The 19,970-nt window shown below is 33.1% G+C and overlaps 2 protein-coding genes across 2 annotated transcripts in view; one reads left to right on the top strand and one right to left on the bottom strand.

Moving 5' to 3' along the window:
• LOC149476548 (uncharacterized) overlaps positions 1-19,970 on the bottom strand; it is a 328,274-nt gene that overhangs the window by 43,886 nt on the left and 264,418 nt on the right. The gene's annotated exons all lie outside the window — the stretch shown is intronic.
• On the top strand, positions 3,528-4,280 carry LOC149476552 (uncharacterized). The gene has a single exon (XM_089711641.1). The coding sequence runs from the start codon at positions 3,528-3,530 to the stop codon at positions 4,278-4,280; it is 753 nt and encodes a 250-aa protein (XP_089567767.1).

Below are 19,970 nucleotides of genomic sequence, written 5' to 3'. Positions count from 1 at the left end.
CATAAAACTCGTAGGGTTCAGCTTGCGTTTGCAATGTAAGCGGAAAAAATGTAATTTTTTACGACATCACATTAGAAACCTCAAAAATAACAGTACTTCTCCACTATTTAATGGATGTTATTATACATATAAACCTTCCTCTTGAATCATTCTATCTATTAAAAAAAACCGCATCAAAATCCGTTGCGTAGTTTCAAAGATTTAAGCGTACAAAGGGACATAGGGACATAGGGACAGGGAAAGCGACTTTGTTTTATACTATGTAGTGATACTGTAATATTTTATATTACAGTATCTTAACGCATCCGGTATCAGCGTTCGGACCATCATTTTTCTTTTTGTCATTGCGTACTAAGACCCCTGTAGAACCGCCATCCTGTTACAAATGACGCGAAATTTTGTGGGTCATTTGTAACAGGATGGCGGTTCTACAGGAGTCTTAGTACGCAATGACAAAAAGAAAAATGATGGTCCGAACGCTGATACCGGATGCGTTAAGATACTGTAATATAAAATATTACAGTATCTTAAGATAAAATATTATAGTATCTTCACCGTGTGTGACGCGCTTTACACGATAATATTAAAATGTCACGTAAACTGTCAAATACGGGCAATTAGAATACGTTTTTAAAATGGTAGTTTTATACATTATTCGACGAATAAGTTTTATCCAAGCATTGAAAAATCGGCCCTAAATGGTTGTGTAATGTGTATGCATGTTTTATATCTTTTTAATGTACATTTGGGTGATTATACAAAAATGGGGTAACTCGATGTCATCAGCCAATTTAAACAAAGTCTTATTATATTTTATTCAAATAACAATCTATTTTAAAACAATGAAGCGTCCTTTATTTGGTCACTCAATTTCACTTCTTTATTTAAAATACAAATGAATAAAAAAAATAAATTAATACCTCAAATGTCAGTACTTTGGCATGTCACAACTCCGAAAACCAACAATCAAGTGACTATCGTTTAAACATTATCATCGATTTAAGAAAACTTACAAAAACACTACAATCTTTGATGTACATAGTATTATATACTACAAATTTCATAACGCAATGTTTTCCATTTTATTTAAAAAATAAAATTAAACTTTGTCATCGTTTTCACTAGTCAGTCCGTTGTGTGTTTTTTAAATTCGAAATTCTCGCTAAATATCACCAAGTCGAGGTCAAATCCCTGTCTAAGTATTAATGTTGGTAATGAAGTTACTTGTGCACCGCATATTTTGACGGCCGTCATAACTGTACCAGCGCTAGGGTTGTGTTTGTCCTCTAAAATCTTGCTGCGCCAGTCAACATTTCAGTCCTATGGTGAGTCGTTATTTTATTGTTAATCCGATTTTTATTTTCATTTATAAATGGTTAACTATGATTTGTAAAAATATAGTTTGTTGATATTAGAAATTAGGCAAAAAAACATAATTTGTGATTATAACCTCATATTAAGTCCCTTTTCATCAATCCGCTGGCATCAGTCCTTTGTCAGATATCGTGCCAGAGGACTGACGCGACCCCATAGTACTGATGATTCTGTCGTTTTTGAGAACTTTTATCTTGATTGCTATTGGTATAAGCATTTCTATTTTATATTTCAGTTTAAAACATCATGCGCCACGCTAAAAGAACCTGAATTTGACTAGGGAAGAAACATTTAAGAAAGAGTAGCAAAGAAAAGAGCTATTGAAACAAACTACTAATAATTTTATTAAAAAAGATCTTATTTTATTTTAATTATTGATTTTGATGCTTTCAGGGCATAGCTTTTTATATTTATTAGATAAATACGTATACGTATATTACTGTGAAGTAAAATTACCTCAAAATAACATAAAAGTTAATTAATATACTTAATAACATTATAAAAATGTCAAGGGGCTCTTATGAAAACTCAGATGAGACTTTCATTCGAGACTTTGGTTTTTAATTTTACTATTATTAGTACTTTTAACATAAATATTGGTAGATTTTTAGGGCTCCGAACCTCAAAAGGAAAAAACAGAACCCTTATAGGATCACTTTGTTGTCCGTTTGTCTGTTAAGACGTTTTTTTTGGAACGCGTGGAGGTATCAATCTGAAATTTATATTGGATACTCAAGATTAAGAACCCTTGGGGCTGTAAAAAAATCAAACTTATAACGCAACGCAATCAAAAGATACCTACATCCGTTAATACTGCAAATTTCCGCAAAATTAAATATTCGCAAGGGAATAAAAAAACACACAGGATGCTTGCAGTGTATACAGTCTACTATAAACTGCTATATAGTTTACTTCTACTTGGTAAATAGCAACGTCTTTATAACACAGATAAGGAAAAATTGCTAAAAGTGTAAATTTTTAGTTACAAACATAATAAAAAATAGGTTTTTTAGGACTCCAACTCGCACTTGGCCGTTTTTTTTGTTTCTATTGTTTGTGAATTACTTGAAATATCAAGTAAAACTAAGAAGTCAAAGTAGAAAAAGTTAAGTAAGAGAGTAAGAATATTCACGTAGCGTTAAATGTCAGAAGGCTATTTTGAAACTTGAGACATTGTTTTTTCCCAGTATCACATATTATTAATTATCATTTTTAAACGTAACTAAGTGATTTTAATACTTAAAAGACATGTGCCATTATTAAAACTGAGAGATTTGTAGTAATTTTCATTCAATTTCTTTAAGAATATTACAAAATTGTGTTTTTTATCAGTACCATGTTAGCCTCGTCAGTCCCCTGGAGGCCAATTTCAGAAAATTTAAAATATCTCACAATCTACTTAAAAAACTGGCTGGCCCGATTTGGAACAATATATTCATTAGATTAGCTATCATATACACCCTAATTTGTAACAATCTGGTATAAAAAATATAGTAAACAAAATATCCTCAAAAGTTACCCCATTTTTGTATAATCACCCATTTATTACACGAATATTATAACAATAACAGCGAGGCGATGGATCCGAATTAAAAATAAATTATTCATATATAATATAATGATTTATTCTAATTTTAAATACAATTGTATAACATAACATTTATAAAAGTATTCACAACGATGTCTACACTAATTTTGAATTACAGAGTTAGCTATTATTAAAAGATTATAATCCATACAAATATTATAAATGCGAAAGTAACTCTGTCTGTCTGTCTGTTACTCAATCACGCCTAAACTACTTAACCAATTTTCATGAAATTTGGTATGGAGATATTTAGATACCCGAGAAAGGACATAGGCTACTTTTTATCCCGGGAAAATGACCTAATCCCGGAAATCCCTCGGGAACGGGAACTATGCGCGTAGTAGAACTTTTTTTCGCGGGTAGGCGCACAAAAAGGCGTAACGTTTTTCTAAAGAACTCTACTAATTTTATATAGTATTTCTGATTATTTTCAATGTTTTTGTACATATTTGTGTGTTAATACAGTGCCTTTACCTACCAGTATAAAAATTCCAACTTTAGAACACTATATAATATCACTGGTTCTTCTTTCACATTTTCACTGTTTCAACTATACTACTGCACTATGGAATCTGTCCAACAAACCATGATGGAGATGACAGCTTCTTTCAATAAACGGATGGCTGAGTTTCAGCATGATCTGCAAACTCTTCATAATGTTAACTCGCAACCTGCTTCAAGTAGTCCAACTTCCAAATTGGCTGCTGAATTTAATACCTTTCAGTCATTCGTACTATCTTCCCTTAAAGCCTTACATGATCAAATCACATTACTCTCTAACCAGTACAATAATTTGGAGATGAGGAGTCGCAGGAAAATATTACTGATACATGGCATTCCGGAGGCTTCCAAAGAAATTCCTTTGAACTTGGTGACTAGTATTGTGAATCAACATTTGAAGGTTCCTGGATTTAAAGAGGATGCCATTTCACGCTGCCATCGCTTGGGGTTTTCAAGGAAGGATAAGCCCAGACCCATAGTTGTCAAATTTAAAGACTTGACAATGAGAAACAGTATTTGGTTTTCAAAGACGGAGCTAAAAGGAAGTGGTTACACTATTTCAGAATTTCTTATCAAAGAAAGGCACAACATTTTTGTGGCTGCTAGATTGCGTTTTGGAATAACAAATTGTTGGACCAAAGATGGATGCATTATTGTGAAAGCTGACGATGGTTCCAAACACAAGGTCACTTTGATGTCTGATCTTGAAAACATCTCTAAATCCTCCCCTAGCGCTGCTGCTGCTGCACCAACTTTACCCAAGGACGGCAAACAGTTAGAGAATGTGAGGCCAAAACGATTTGGCAGAGTTAAGTGATCATATTTCCATATATTCATTCTTGTTATTCTTTAATTTCAATAGTTTTCTATACTTTTTCTTCAAAACTCTAAATCATGTTAATGTTGTGCTCAATATCTATCGCTCTTGTTGTTTAACTAATGTTTCCTGGTCTATTTTACATTTAGTTTTAAACCTCCTTGTGTACTCTTGTTTTTTTTTTACTTTGAATAAGGACTTCAATGAAATATCAAACAATTATTTTAGTGTTTACCCGCTTGCTTTATTATTATTTTGATTTAAATGTCAGTCTGTCTACTGTCAGTTGTCATTTATTTACTGTCAATTCATGGTCAATTCCTGAGTCAATTCTCATAATATTGTTTGACGTTTGATGAAGTTTTACTTGTTGTCATAGATTCTTGCACTTTTGCCATATATAGTTGTAATTATTATAAAATCATTATACGTGTTTGTTTGATCCTCTGTTAATATCTGGTGGTAAAGGATATGTACGATTTTTAACTTTTTATACAAGATATTTTCATTTTTTTTTTCTATACTTAAAAATATATATACATTTTATTTTATTTTTTGTATTTATTTATTATATATACATATATATAATATTATATATTATATTTTAAATTAGTAAATATTTATTTTATTATATTTAATATATATTGTATATTAATATGTCTCTGAATATTAGTGCAGCCGATAGTGATTCTTTTATCTCTGTGTGTTCTGATAGGTCCTCAGGTGATGACAGTTTCCATAGCATCTCTTCTCCTTCTTCCTTGGATATTCCTTCCCTTTTCTGTAATGAACAAAAAAACTTTAATGTCGTTCACATTAATGCTCAGAGTATTCCGGCACACTATCCTGAATTTCTTGCATCGTTTGATGTTAATTCACTTCATGCTATATTAATCTCCGAAACCTGGTTAAAGCCTTGTTTACCTTCTGTAGCTTACAATCTCCCAGGTTTTGAGTTAATACGTAACGACCGCGTTGGAAGGCCGGGTGGAGGGGTAGCAATTTATTTACGAAATCATATTCCTTTTTCTATTGTTAGTTGTTCTCCCCAACCCCCGCCTTCTGATGCGGCCGAGCATCTTCTTGTTGAAGTCACCTTATCTAACGCCAAAATTCTTTTAGGAGTTTTTTATTCGCCTAACCTTCGTGTTGATTTCTTTTCTTCTTTTGACTGTACTCTTGACTCTTTTTCTCCTCTCTATAAACATGTAATTTTTATGGGTGACTTCAACACTTGCCTTCTCAAAAATGACCATCGAAGTAGAAAGTTGATATCCGTTGTTGATTCATATAACCTTAACATCCTTCCTCTTCAAGCTACCCACTCCCTTCCTAACTGTTCACCTTCTCTCCTTGATCTCATCATAGTTTCCTCTCCTGAGCATGTTGCTAAGCATGGTCAATGCCCTGGTTCCTTGTTCTCCTATCATGACCTCATTTTCCTCTCTTATTCAGTGAAACCACCCAAAACTAAACCTAAAATTGTCATGCAACGCAATTTTGGTAGAATCGATCATGATCGACTGCGTGAAGATGCTCTCAAGATTGATTGGTCGGTTGTTTACGCTGAAAATTCCATTAACGATAAGGTGGCTCTCTTCAACTCTTTACTACTGAACTTATTTGATATTCATGCTCCAATACGTCCAGTCAAGTTGAAGCAGCTTCCTGCTCCTTGGATGACGGCTGAACTTAAATCGTTGTTAAAAAAAAAGGCTCGTGCTAAGGCAAAATTAAACTCCACAGACTCGGATACTAATCGTGAAAAATTTCAGAAAATTCGAAATCGCTGCAATACATTATGTAGGGATGCACAACGACGTCACATATCCCAATCTGTCGAAAACGGCGACCCCTCTAAAGTGTGGAAATTCCTAAAAACTCTTGGTATTGGCAGGAAAACGCAAAAATCTTTTCCATCATCAGTTAATATTGATGATCTAAATTCTCATTTCTCTAGTCCTTTTTTGGACTTTGACGCTAACTCTAAATCCCGTACATTAAATTACCTTAACTCCTTACCTTCTCCTGATATTCCTCCGTTTGTTTTGCGTCAGTTTACCGATTGTGGTGTTGAGAAGAGTATAATGTCAATCACCTCTAAGGCGGTTGGAAGTGACTGTATTGGTCGGAACATGATCATTCCCATCCTTCCTATCATTATCCCGATTATCACTCATATTTTAAATTTTTCCATCTCCTCTGGCCAATTTCCTGATAATTGGAAAAATGCTCACATTTTTCCTCTTCCTAAGAATCCTAAACCATCTGCCCTTTCAGACTTCCGTCCTATTGCTATTCTACCCTTCCTGTCTAAAGTTTTAGAACGCTTAGTACAAGAGCAACTAAGTCGCTTCCTCAATACTCACGATCTCCTCAATCCTTTTCAATCTGGCTTCCGACCAGGTCACAGCACAACTACTGCTCTTATCAAAATCACAGACGACATTCGCCGGGGGTTTGACAACAAGCAGCTAACATTACTTTCTCTACTTGACTTTAGCAACGCATTTAACACCGTCGATCATGATGTTTTGTTAGCAATGCTACGCTCTCTCAACATATCTCCAACGGTTATTGACTGGTTTCATAGTTACTTGTTTGGACGTCGGCAGCGTGTCATGGTTGAAGACTTGTCTTCTTCTTGGTGTAACGTAAATGCTGGCGTTCCGCAAGGTGGCGTGTTGTCTCCTCTCTTATTTTCAATTTTTATTAACTCTATTTCCAGTAATATTAATTCTCCCTATCATATGTATGCAGACGATTTCCAATTATATTCGCACGCCTCTTTATCTGAACTACCGAACGAGATTTTTCGCTTAAATACTGAGCTAGCTGCCATCGTTAAATGGAGTAAAGACCATGGTTTAAAAATCAATCCTGAAAAAACCAAGGTTATTGTTTTGGGAAGTAGGCAGCTCACAAGTCGAATTAACTGGGAAGATCTACCTAGTGTTACGGTAGACGGCACGATGATTCCCTTCAGTAAAAAGGTGAAAAGTCTTGGTTTGCACTTGGACGAAAACCTATCCTGGTGTGATCAAATTAAAGAAGTGCAGAAAAAAGTATATGCCTCTGCTTCTTCTCTTCGTCGGTTGCGCAACTTCCTTCCGATTTCTACCAAAATTGCGTTGTCACAATCCCTTTTACTCCCTTTCCTGGATTATGCCGACTCCTGTTATCCCGATCTTCACGAATATCAACTGGACGCTCTCGAAAGGCTGCAAAACTTTTGCATCAGATTCATCTTCGGCTTACGCAAGTTCGATCATGTTTCTGATTTTCGCAAAAGACTTCACTGGCTCCCTATTCGTCTTCGCCGGAATACTCACATCCTTCAAGTCCTGTACTCTATCCTGTTTGACCCGAAAACTCCTATCTACCTTAAGAATCAGTTCCAATATTTACATTCCAATAGTTCCCTTTCCCTCCGTTCTTCTGATCTCCTTCTCCTATCCACCCCTATTCACCATTCCAATTTTTTTAACTCATCCTATACCGTCCTAGCAATTCGACTGTGGAACTCTCTCCCTGAGACTATCAGACGCGCCAAATCACCGCATATGTTCAAAGCACTTGTCAAAGAGCACTTTTTTTCCACTATTTAGTTACCTTTTTTATCTTATGTATATGTATGTATTTATATGATTTTGTATTTGTATTGTATATACAATGTTTAATATTATGTATAGTATATTATATTTTATTTATTGGCATATTTATGTATCTTATATATATATATAAGATATATATCTTATATATAATTGTATTTATTATTATTTTTTAAGTATTGATGTAGTATGTATGTAATATTGATATTATTGAGTTTTGTATACATTGTTATTTATATAATATTTTCGATAGTTTTTGATTTTGTTTTCTTATCCTTGATTTTATTTATTCTTTTTTTTTTCTTTTTGATTGCGCCTTCGCGTTTAACCAGCATCGTACATGTCCTTTATTTTTACGGTTGCCTGGAAGAGATTGCTTTAAGCAATAAGGCCGCCAATTGTGCACTTACCATATTCATGTTCTCTATGTTAAATTATATATTATGTTTTTTATTACTGGTATTGTACAATAAAGTGTAAAAATAAATAAATAAATAAAATATGCGGGTTTTTCTTTGACTGCGCGGGCGAAGCCGCGGGCGGAAACCTAGTATTATATATACATATTAGCCAGGGCCGGCGGCTATTCGCTCACAAAAAGCACTATCACTTTTCTAACGAGATCATCACATTAAAAGATTTAGCACAACTTATGAACCTATATAAAAAATGAACATCCATTTATTATGGCTCTGAGAAAACGATCTATTGTGTATTATGATGACTTGCTTTGATACTCCCACGGGTGTAAGCAGAGCGCAAATCGGACCCATTTTTCAAAGGAATTTTTGTAACACTGCTGCACGAATGTTGGATGTGGCTTTGGCAATATGGGTTAATATTTGTTTTTGTCTTTTGTAACATGTTTATGGTTCTGATGCCTATAGTTCAGTATATGAAAAATGTAAAATTTATGGATAGTTTTACAATCCTGGATGTGTTCTTTTTAAGTAATCTGTTCTTTCTAATTAAGTTAAGGACAAAAAGTGTATGTAATAATGAATTAAATTTCATGGCGTACAATATTAAATATCTGCTGTGAAACAAACACGCTCACCAATATACGAAAAAGTCTTCGATAAGAAATAAGTTTTGAATAATTTTAACTTGGTACTCTCCTTTCATACAGTATCAAATATTCATTATAATGCCATATCAATTATACAGCTCTCATTTTTTTAATATATTTATTACTAGCGGTCCGCCCCGGCTTCGCCCGTGGTACATATTTCGCAATAAAAGGTAGCCTATGTTCTTTCTCAGGGTCTAAAGATTATCTGTGCCAAATTTCATCAAAATGGGTCCAGTAGTTTATGCGTGAAAACCATACATACATACATACATATTACATACATACAAACCTTTCCTCTTTATAATATTATATTTATTATATAAGCAAATACATATTATTAAGCATACTAAACTACTTATATAAATTAAGCATACTAAATTCACACAGAAATTAACTTAAAAACAAATCGTTTATTACCAACTCCATTATTCTTACTACAAAGTTATGTTTTGTATGCAGTTACCTCTAACCTTGCATTGTTTTACCGTTCCTCCCACGTGTTCTAACTGTCGATCAAGTAACATTATATTCCTTTGAGAATCGCTTTTTGTTTGATAATAATTGTACGTAATAAAATACTAGAGCAAAAGAGTGAACGTTATTCGTGAGATTTTTAAGGAAATCTGTTCCTAAATTTGCATTTTTAGAGACAAGAAAGTTGTACTAAAATGTAGTACTATTATAATATATTCTGTGCTAAAACTTATAGTGTGAATTATTTGCTAGTAATATTTCTTTACTATCCGTTCATCCCGGCTCCGCCTGGGTTGACCCGTAATAGCAACATCATAAAATATAGCCCATCGTCTTAGGGATATTGTAGGATTCTAATGGAAAAATATTCAACTCATTTTAAATCGGTGAAGTAGTTTCGGACCCTATTAAATTCAAACAAACAAACAAGCAAGTCTTTCCTCTTTATAATATTAGAGTAGGTCATATAAACGAATGTTTCAATCGATTTTTATAAATAATGGCAACGGTCAAAACTGCAGGCTTAAGTTAGTTTAGTTATAAAAGCTCTATACAGAATAGACACAATAACTTCGATGAAAAGATTACATACATATCTACGATACAGTTAATAAAATCGTGATCTCCGATACACATCTTGTAAATTATATCTTTCTATATCTCTGTTTATCACCGCTAGAAAGCAGAAGTGATAATTTCTGTAGTGGGTGTAGATAAGTGAATAAAATCGCTTATTAGATTACAATTTGACGTTTCCTGTTCATTTTTCGGTATTTGGTTTAAACCGTTTTTGTGTATCACTACATAGTATAAAACAAAGTCGCTTCCTCTCTCCCTATTCCCTTATGTTTATATGTCCCTATGTATGCTTAAATCTTTAAAACTACGCAACGGATTTTGATGCAGTTTTTTTTATATATAGAGTGATTCAAGTTTTTTAGCATATAATTTATTAGGTTTCAGACAAGCGGGCGAAACCGCGAAATAAAGCTCGTCTATATTATTATATCGTATGAGTTTTAGAGTGTTCCCTAAACATAATATCGCGGTGATAATATAGGGGTACAATATGGGGGTCTTCAAGCGATGAGTGAACCGGTACCTACTAGGGAAGCGCGTACCATCTTAGACCGCATCTTAGCTTTCCATCAGGCGAGATTGTGGTCAAGCGCTTCCCTATCTAGAGTAAAAAATAATTTGGAAAATCCAAAAGTGCACGCCTCATAATTTTTTTTTAATAAATATTTTTAATTATTATTTTTGTTTATTTAATAACAATTAAACCACATCGAATCAGACCCTGAAAAATGAAAGGGTTCTATTCCTGAGCATACTCAAGCGTAAGAGAAAAAAAAAGACTCGATTAGTAAAGTATTTTGGTCGCTATCGTGTTAACAAGAAAAAGGATCCGCACATACAGACACACGGACGTCCAAGACAGAACTTTTTTAAACTCTTTTTTAACTAGTTTAAATAACAAAAATGACATCAAAAATATCATGAACGTTAAAAATAGTGTTTTTTCTTAATATGTGTGTGTATGTATTATCTTACAAGTGCAATGTATGATACATAAAGACATTTTAAGTTTGAAAAATCAGATGTTTTGCGCGAAGTGACAGTAGTACCACCTCAACGCTTCGCTTATGAGGCGTGCAAAAAGGTATCGTTGTTGTATTATAATGCAGATTAATTGTCGAATGTATGTTTCATAGAGATACGTGGAACGTGGCAGGTAAGTGTATGGTTTGAATATCTGTCTGTGTATAAGACTTATTATTCATTCACTCATATATAAAGAGAAGAAAAAATATAGGTAAAGATAGAAAATATAATAATGTAACATACAACTATGCAGCTTTTTTAACTGTTAAACATTTTTAAGTCAATATTTTTGGTAATTGACTTGAATACTTGCAAATTAAAAATGTATATTACTGCCAAATAATTACTTATTGTTCTAAAAGTAATTATTCAGAAATCCAAAAGCACGTACAGATTATCAATTTTTATTAGGTACCTACATAAAATATTTTCATACAAAGCATTAAAATTTCTGAAAAAACAAATTTATTTATCATCTCTTCATAGAGCCAATACACCAAAAATATTTTATACAAAACTTTTAAAAATAATACAATGGATGGACGAAATTGTCAACTGCATATTTTAATAAATGCAATAAACCCTAACTGCGTTACACTTATAAAAGCTAGTTTTATGAAAACTCTTGGGTAGGATTTTTTATGTTTTTTTTTGCACAATCTTGCATTGGGGACTGGATTTTTAAATAATTGTTTTCTATATTAATATTGGTTTAGTTTATAAAAGTCTATTCAATTTGCCTCGGATTGGCATGGATTCAAAAAATGGGAAAAAATGTTACATGATAAAGTAATGTTATTATAATTATAACAAAATCTATCAAAATCAGTCCAGCCGTTATAAAGTAACGAAGAAAATACTATTTTCTAAGCAGATATCGATAACTTATCATATAAAATAATTTTATTACACTTATAAACGTATATAACGAAGACTGAATCATCCGCTTTTTAAAATAATTATATTAACAAGTGAATATGAGTACTTATGTGAAAATAGAACTAAGTAGAGCTTTGAGTTTTATTTACAAAGGAATTATTTTTAGCAGTGTTTTATGTTTTCTACGTCTACTCATATTGTATTCAAGAAACAATTGTATTTTCAAAATTCCAAATACAAACAAAAAACAACCTCCATATTATAAAGTGCTACAATTATAAAACTCTTGTTAATCTCGCATATAATTAGCAAAGAGATTCCCGTACATTTGTCCATAACAATAGTTACAACAAAGTAAAACGGATAATTTGTCAAACTCACACCACTGGGACGTTGTCTATTAGCTGAACATATTGTAGGATTAGGTAAATTTGGATGCGGCATTTTATTTTTTAGAAATTGTATTTGTATGGAAGTGGTTTGGACTTTGGAGTTTAATTATGTTTGTGGAGGAGTGATATGTAGAACATGGTGTAGTAATCTAATTTGCAGAAGGATTGACAATAAAAACAATAAAATATTGTGTTTTTGTATAATCGTTCGTAAAAAATACTCGATAATAGAATGTAGAAAGGCTATTAACTACAACTACCTACCCTATATATTAAATTTAATACAAGAATATGAGAAAAAATTAAATATTATACATATTTTTCAATAAATGTAAAGCAGTTCCAAGTACCTATAGAAATATTTTTTCTACATAGACAAATCATGCAAAAACCTTTAAAATGCTTAATAATGTAAATAAATTCAATACAATCATGTTCTCGAAGTACAGCACGAAATATTAACCACCAAAACTGCACTAACTAATATCACATCCATTCTTCGCAAACAATGGTCCGATGGTATCACAGTATGGACCGTTAACGAGTATTAGGCTCTTAGATCGACACAGTAACAGGTTACATGTCTACATGTCACGGGGACTACATACATCCGTACGCTTGTGTTCGTACGCTGGAATTAAGCATACGATTTTTAGTGTTTTAATCGTACGATCTCTTTGTAAATATTAAATATGTTGAATGGATGTGTTATTGTGTGAAAATAGAGATGGAAGACAGAAAATATAATTAATTAATAGGCGAAGTATCAGGCAAAATATAATAACAAAAAAAGTATTGCAGGTAAAAATTTATTTAGTTTTGGAAATATGCAGTGAACCAAAAATTAAGTGATTTATTTTCCATTACCCACTCAATTATAAAATTAATCTAAATACTCTTGTACTCACATAACTCATCGAAAAATATCATTGGCCTTTCAAGAGTGATTAATAAATAATTTCATAGATTTGAAAGATAAAATACACTGTCAAATATATTTGCTATGGCATTTAAGGCTAGTCACGATCGAATAATATTATCTGATAACATAATTTATGAATTAATTGTTAACACGTTCGCTGCGGCACAGATATATCTGTACTTTCCATTACTGCGTTACGGGTCGTTTTAAACCTTGTCCTATACCAGAGATTGTGGCGGCACGAGGCATATTAAACCCCACCGCCCGTAGGAGACCAAAATCCTTTTTTTGGCGCCAAATAAGACAAAGTGTGCGGCTTTTGTCGTGATTATTATTAACAATGAGTTCATTAACCTAAATCTACCGCCGCCCGTGGTTAGATTAGTTAGTTTAGATTCTATGATTAAAATAAAATGTGGGGTCTGATGTACCCCATACCGCACTGAACAATAGCAGTTTTTCATATAATTTAGTGATGGGAAAAGAAATATCGATTTTATTTAATTGTATTTATTTATCAAACTTATGGATGTTTTTTTATTAAAACAGGCCAAACCAGAATATTGTTTGCAACCAGTGCATTCTGTGAGAATTTCCTTTACTTTTTTGTCGGCCTCACGACTTGTTAAGAAGGTGCGGAGTTTTTCGTAACATCCTACACATCTCCTCTTCTTTGATCCCTTTAAGAGATGATGTGCCTTGTTTGTTGGCTTGTTGACTTAGGCAAGAGTTAAATTTTTATGAGCCATACACCAATTGCCGGGTGTTTTGGATTTGCCGCTAGTTGATTCAATGAACAAACACACTAATAGTAATCATGATTATCAACCTATTTGAAGAAAGTTACTCAACATGTCACATTCACCTTTCTATTAACGATATTTATTATAACGAGTAGTTAGGATGTTTGAAAATTACCTGTATCCACATTCAGGTCCTTCTTTGTAAAAGCTTCAATAAGTTGTTCCACAAATAGTCTCGAATGCGTTGCACAACACTAACCGCGTGAAGCTAGCTTAAGGTGCGGTACGAGGTGCGCGATGGTACGAGGTGTTCGCAACCTCGTTCCGCACTGTGTTAGAATTTTTATTTGTTCAGTGCGGCACGAGGTCTAAGAAACCCGGTATTAAGGTCGGTATACCATTGAACTAGGAATCAATAGCACATCTCAGATATATAGATATCACTTTCCTACACTGAACCAGATGGAAGTTATGCCTCCCGCACGACAGAGAAGTTTAAGTTTTTTCCTACCGCTATAACGACGAGACACGGACAGGGTGTTTCAAGCCCTGTTTCGCAGCGAACGTGTTAAGCCTGTTAATTGAATATTAGAATTGTACGATCGTTTAGTTTTCAAGATAGTTCATCGTACTTTAGTTTGTTTCTTAGTAATGTTACGAAAAATGTAAGTATTTATTAACAATTTTTGTAAATTATATATTTAAAAAGAAACACTTCGTTAACAAAATGAAATATTCATTTTATTGGGTCGTTTTAAATGCTCAAATTATAACTCAAAAACGGCTGAACGGATTCTAATGATTTTTCTTTTCTCTCAATTAATCTTTACTTTGATCAGGTAAATAATCATTATTTAGAAAATCTACCCAAGCGAATCCGGGGCAAAAAGCTGATGCCAAATAGATGTGATGAGTCCCCATACAGCTATTAAATGTCATGTAATAATTATTTTTTATCATCTACATGTCCAAGTTTAAATTAACCGTCCAACGCGTACTTCCTTATTTGTATTATGCGTTTACCGTATCAAAATTTGTTACTTGATAAATATAGTAATATAGTTAATTTTTAGGGTTCCTTGGATACTTTCACATTTTTTACAAAATAGGTTAGGCTTAAATGTATTTATACCTATGTAATGCTGTGGAATATTATTTTGATTAATCAATTTCTTATATAAACGATCAGAAAACATCCAAATTTAGTTACTTTATTTTTTTTAATTTTAACATAATATCTCTGCTATCAAAAACTTTCTTCTAAATGGTATATAACCACCAGTTACAAATATACGTATACAAAAAAAGCGTTTTAATATGAAACAAATAATAATAATAGTTTAAAAAAACTAAAAAACACGCTTTTAGGTCGGTTTTCTATAAAAAGCGTGTTTTTTATAGTTTTTTAACTATTATTTATTTTATCAAATTAGTGTATTGTCATCGGTCCTCAATAAATCTACAAAGTTTGAACGAAATCTGGCCGTTTAAAGTGGGTCAAAATCGCGCCCAAAGAAGTCGGTTACAAACAAACAGGTGAAGCTAATACAAGGTGGACCAAAAGAAGTCATCCGATGTTGTTTGGCTCTCATTTTTTTTCTAAATGAAAAACTTCGATTCTGTTTTTTGATTATGTTTATTTGAACCTTTAAAATTTTATTGGTTAAGTCGAGAAGATGATATCAGCCAAATGGGCGCCGTCACAATTGATTGCCATACGGGCTCGTTTTATGGCATTTCTCGTCACTTCAGCGAGAACTTCGGGCGACAAATTCTCGCACTCGTATCTAATGTTGTCCTTGAGGGCTTCCAAGGTCTCAGCCTTGTTCAAGTAAACACGGGACTTCAAAAAACCCCACAAAAAAAGTCTGGAACGGTTAAATCGGGCGATCTTGCGGGCCAGTGCAAATCGCCAAAACGAGAGATGAGGCGACCCGGGAAAGCCGCCCTCAGAATATCGGTTGTAGCTCGCGCAGTGTGTGCCGTTGCTCCGTTCTGTTGGAACCACATATTCTCCAGTCCTAATTCGACCAATTGCGGCAGAAAAAAACTCAGTCAACATGGCCCTATAGCGTGCACCGTGCCCGTAGCATGTTTCCGGCGACTGCTCGACATTCTCGGCAACAGCGGTGATATTCTCGGCAGAACGGGCGCTCCGGGGCTGGCCACTCTTGGCAACATCTCGTGTGGTCCCATACTCTGCAAGTTTGGTGGCCAAATGGCGCAGTGTTTGCGCAGTCGGTGTCGGACGGCCGGAGAATCGGCGACGAATTGTTATGCAAAAAAAATAGACACGATTATTCCGCGTTCTTGGGGACTGTATCACTCCATGGCTTGTTCACTTGTATTCTACATCTGTCTAGTACACAAATGTCAAAACAGATTTGACATTTGCGGCCATTTGCAAAAATGAGAGCATCTTCCAATAGGGTGATTTCTTTTGGCCCACCTTGTATAAAGCGTGTAAAAACAGGCCTAAATTAGCAAAAATGTAACCCAATATTTTGTCACAGATAACATAAACCCAAAGCGACCGCTGCAAACATTTGGGTTAGATTAAAAAAACAACTCAACAACAGTGATTAACAAACGACAAAGAGCACTTTATAATCTTATTTAGGTATGGCAATTAAAATGGAGTTACGGTAATAATATTCCTGACATTTTGTACGTGTTTTATGAGAGGTTTTAGCTCGCTATTTTATCTGTAAAGGTCAGGAAAGTTTGATGTGACATCTGTTTGGGTTATGGCCTATTTAATCTGTGGTAATGATTTAAAAAAGATAGGTCTGTTTCCCTCTAGTGGGAGTGCTGATTTGAAAGTTGAAATGTATGTTAAATTGTTGTTGTTTCTTTTATATAACATAAATAAATAAACAAATTATGTAAAATGCATAATATTTATAGTAGTAGAGTAGGATAGAGTTAGAATAAGGGCGAAATTTACACATAACTCAATCATTATTATTCATTTGCAAAAAATCGCTTTATCAAATATCAAAACGTGTAAGATAGAAAGCCAGATTTATTAAGCAAATTTTCCCAGTCAGTGTAACAAAAATTGTATCCTACCAAATTCAACACAAAGCATTTTACTAGAAATTTTTCATCTCTTTTAATATCATATTGTAACAATTTAAAAAGTAATTATACTAATATAACGTTTAAATAAAATAAACAACAACTTTAAAATCTAATTATTTATACAGAAAGTAATTTGGTACTTAAGGGTTGTGTTATGGTGATGAGCGGACAATTTTGATGTTTTTTTTTTTATTATTGTATTTTATTATTCATTTTAGTACTAAGTAAATATTATGTAATCTACATTTATAATAAATACTCTTTCACGAAAAACTTTACAGTAATATAGGTTGTACAATGTACATCCGAATCACTACATAGTATAAAACAAAGTCGCTTTTTCTGTCCCTATGTATGCTTAAATCTTTAAAACTACGCAACGGATTTTGATGCGGTTTTTTGTAATAGATAGAGTGATTCAAGATAAAGGTTTTAGTATATAATTTATTAGGTTTTAGACAAAGCGGGCGAAGCCGGGCGGAAAGCTAGTAGCACATAAAATAAGAATACTTATTCTGCAGGTTCATCTGCAGATAGTCCGCACGACACAGCAAGTCAGTACATAGTATAAAATATCAAAGTCGCTTTCTCTGTCCCGATGTCCTTATTATGTTTGCATAAATCTTTAAAACTAGGTACGCAACGGATTCTGATGCTGTTTGTTTTAATTGATAGATTAATTTTTGAGGAAGGCTTTAGTAGATATATAATTTTTTAAGTTTTGGACACAGCTTGCGAAGCCGAGGGCGAAAAGCTAATCTATATAACAAAAAATAAATCGCTAAATGTGTTGGTAAGCGTAAAACTTGAGAACGGCTGAACCGATTTCTTTATTGGTTTTTTTGTATAATATTCCTTGAAGTACGAGGATGTTTCTAATTGACAGAAAACATAAACATGTACCACGGGTGAAGCCCGGGTGGATCGCTAGTATATAAAATCGCTACATCCCATACTTTCACACCCGAAATCCTATACTATTAACTTACTAATGTGCATCTAACAAGAGCATTTCCTTTATTGTCTGTTCAACCTTTCCCTTAATTACCTTTTACCCATCTCTTAATGACCATGGACCACCTTAAAACTATCAATAATTATATACTTCCTATACTTTTTAGGCAAATGAGGTGTCTTTAAAACAACAACTTTGAACTATACTTGTCCTATAAAGCTGAAGAGTTTGTTTGTTTGTTTGAACGCGCTAATCTCAGGAACTACTGATCCGATTTGAAAATTATTTCGGTGTTAGATAGCCCATTTATCGAGGAAGGCTATCATCGCGCTAAATCCAACAGGAGCGGAGCAATGCGGATAAAAGTGGCACAGCTAGTTAAATATTATAATCGTTTAGCTTATTTAAAAAAAGTTGTATAAATTGAAACATTTATAAAATACTTCTAGAAATAAAAATAGCAAAATATAAGTGTATATTACTGTAAATTACTTCAGGTTACGTCTTGGTTTAAATTATTAGATAAAATATATTTCAAGCTATTTTTTATACAAGTACTCTATGTACTTCAAAATATTATGACAAATCAATAGATCGTCTTGCATGCAAATTAATAATTAACGAAGTTGCTCCAAAATCATCATAAAAACAACATAAACACAGCATGAGCACCCAAAAACTAAACAGAAGGTATTTTTTAATTAAACACTCTATAATGATTAAAAAAACTTGTTAACATAACGTTGACATCCGGGATAAACAACATAGTCAAATGTTTACCGGGATGCCAAGGTCGTTAACCTTATGTATCGACCTTAGAAGGTTGTAGCGTTTTGATAAGAAACTTTAAATTAGATTAATAAATTAATATTAGGGCTTTACAATTCAAAATTCTTGTTAATTAATAATGTAGTATTATTTATAATTAATTTAGGGCCGATTTTTCAATCCATGGTTAAAATTTATCCGTCCAATAAAGTATTACACGAACATTTTAAAATGTCACCTGTAAACTGTCAAATACGGACATTGGACAATTATTAGAATACATTTTTGAAATGGTAGTTTATAGTATTACGTTATTTGATGAATAAGTTTTAACCAAGGATTGAAAAATCAGCCCTTAAGCGAATAGGTACTGAGAATTTTGGCCAATTCAAAAATATCAACAGGTAATAGTTTTGACGTCTTATCTTTAATAAATTTGAATAATTAATTATCTAATATCTATTCAAAAAGAGAATTAAACATTAATTATTTGATTTATTATACTCTAAAAGATTAAGAAGGAATAGTATATCTGTTGCTGTTTGTTACAGTTTGAAATATAGACCAATAACTAGAGTCCATAGCAGTAATTACTACTTCCGTATGTAGATAAGACGATACCTATACTTTCAAAATAACATTTACTGCAAAAATATATTTCTTACTATCCATTGTACAAAATTCCATCTGGCAAGGAAACTCAAATTGTATCCTTATAAAGAAAACGGCCGAAATAATTTCTATCTCCTTCCTCGCCCCGCCTAATAACCTTAAAATATGTTAGGGAGTATTGTTGTACCCTTAGATACGTGATTCGTGTACCAAATAATTATTTACCTTCTGCCCTCGTACCATATCTTAGCAATATTATTCCCAGTGCGGAAAAGAGACAGAGCTATATAGGTCGTCTAGCGTCATCACTTTCCCATGCTGGGAATAATACTGCAATGGTAACTCTGCTTCCATATAGCAAATAAACAAGATCGTGTTAAACATGTTTTATTCATATGTCATTGTAGTGTGTTGTACACAAATTATTGCTATTGAGATTTTTAATCTGTGGAAGAATTTAAGCGGGAATCTTTGTAAGTTGTGTGTGTACTGTGTAGACGACTAGACGGATGCATCGATTTTAATTTTGTTTTTACGCTTCCGCTGTTACATATTTTATACTAGAGGTCCGCC

Source organism: Colias philodice, chromosome 27, assembly GCF_061535455.1.
Source record: "Colias philodice isolate Cphi_HAF_F1 chromosome 27, ilColPhil1 Martin Lab GWU primary, whole genome shotgun sequence".
Classification (NCBI taxonomy): Eukaryota; Metazoa; Arthropoda; class Insecta; order Lepidoptera; family Pieridae; genus Colias; species Colias philodice.
Note: the sequence above shows the minus strand (reverse complement) of the source record. Positions and strands in the feature narration are given on the sequence as shown.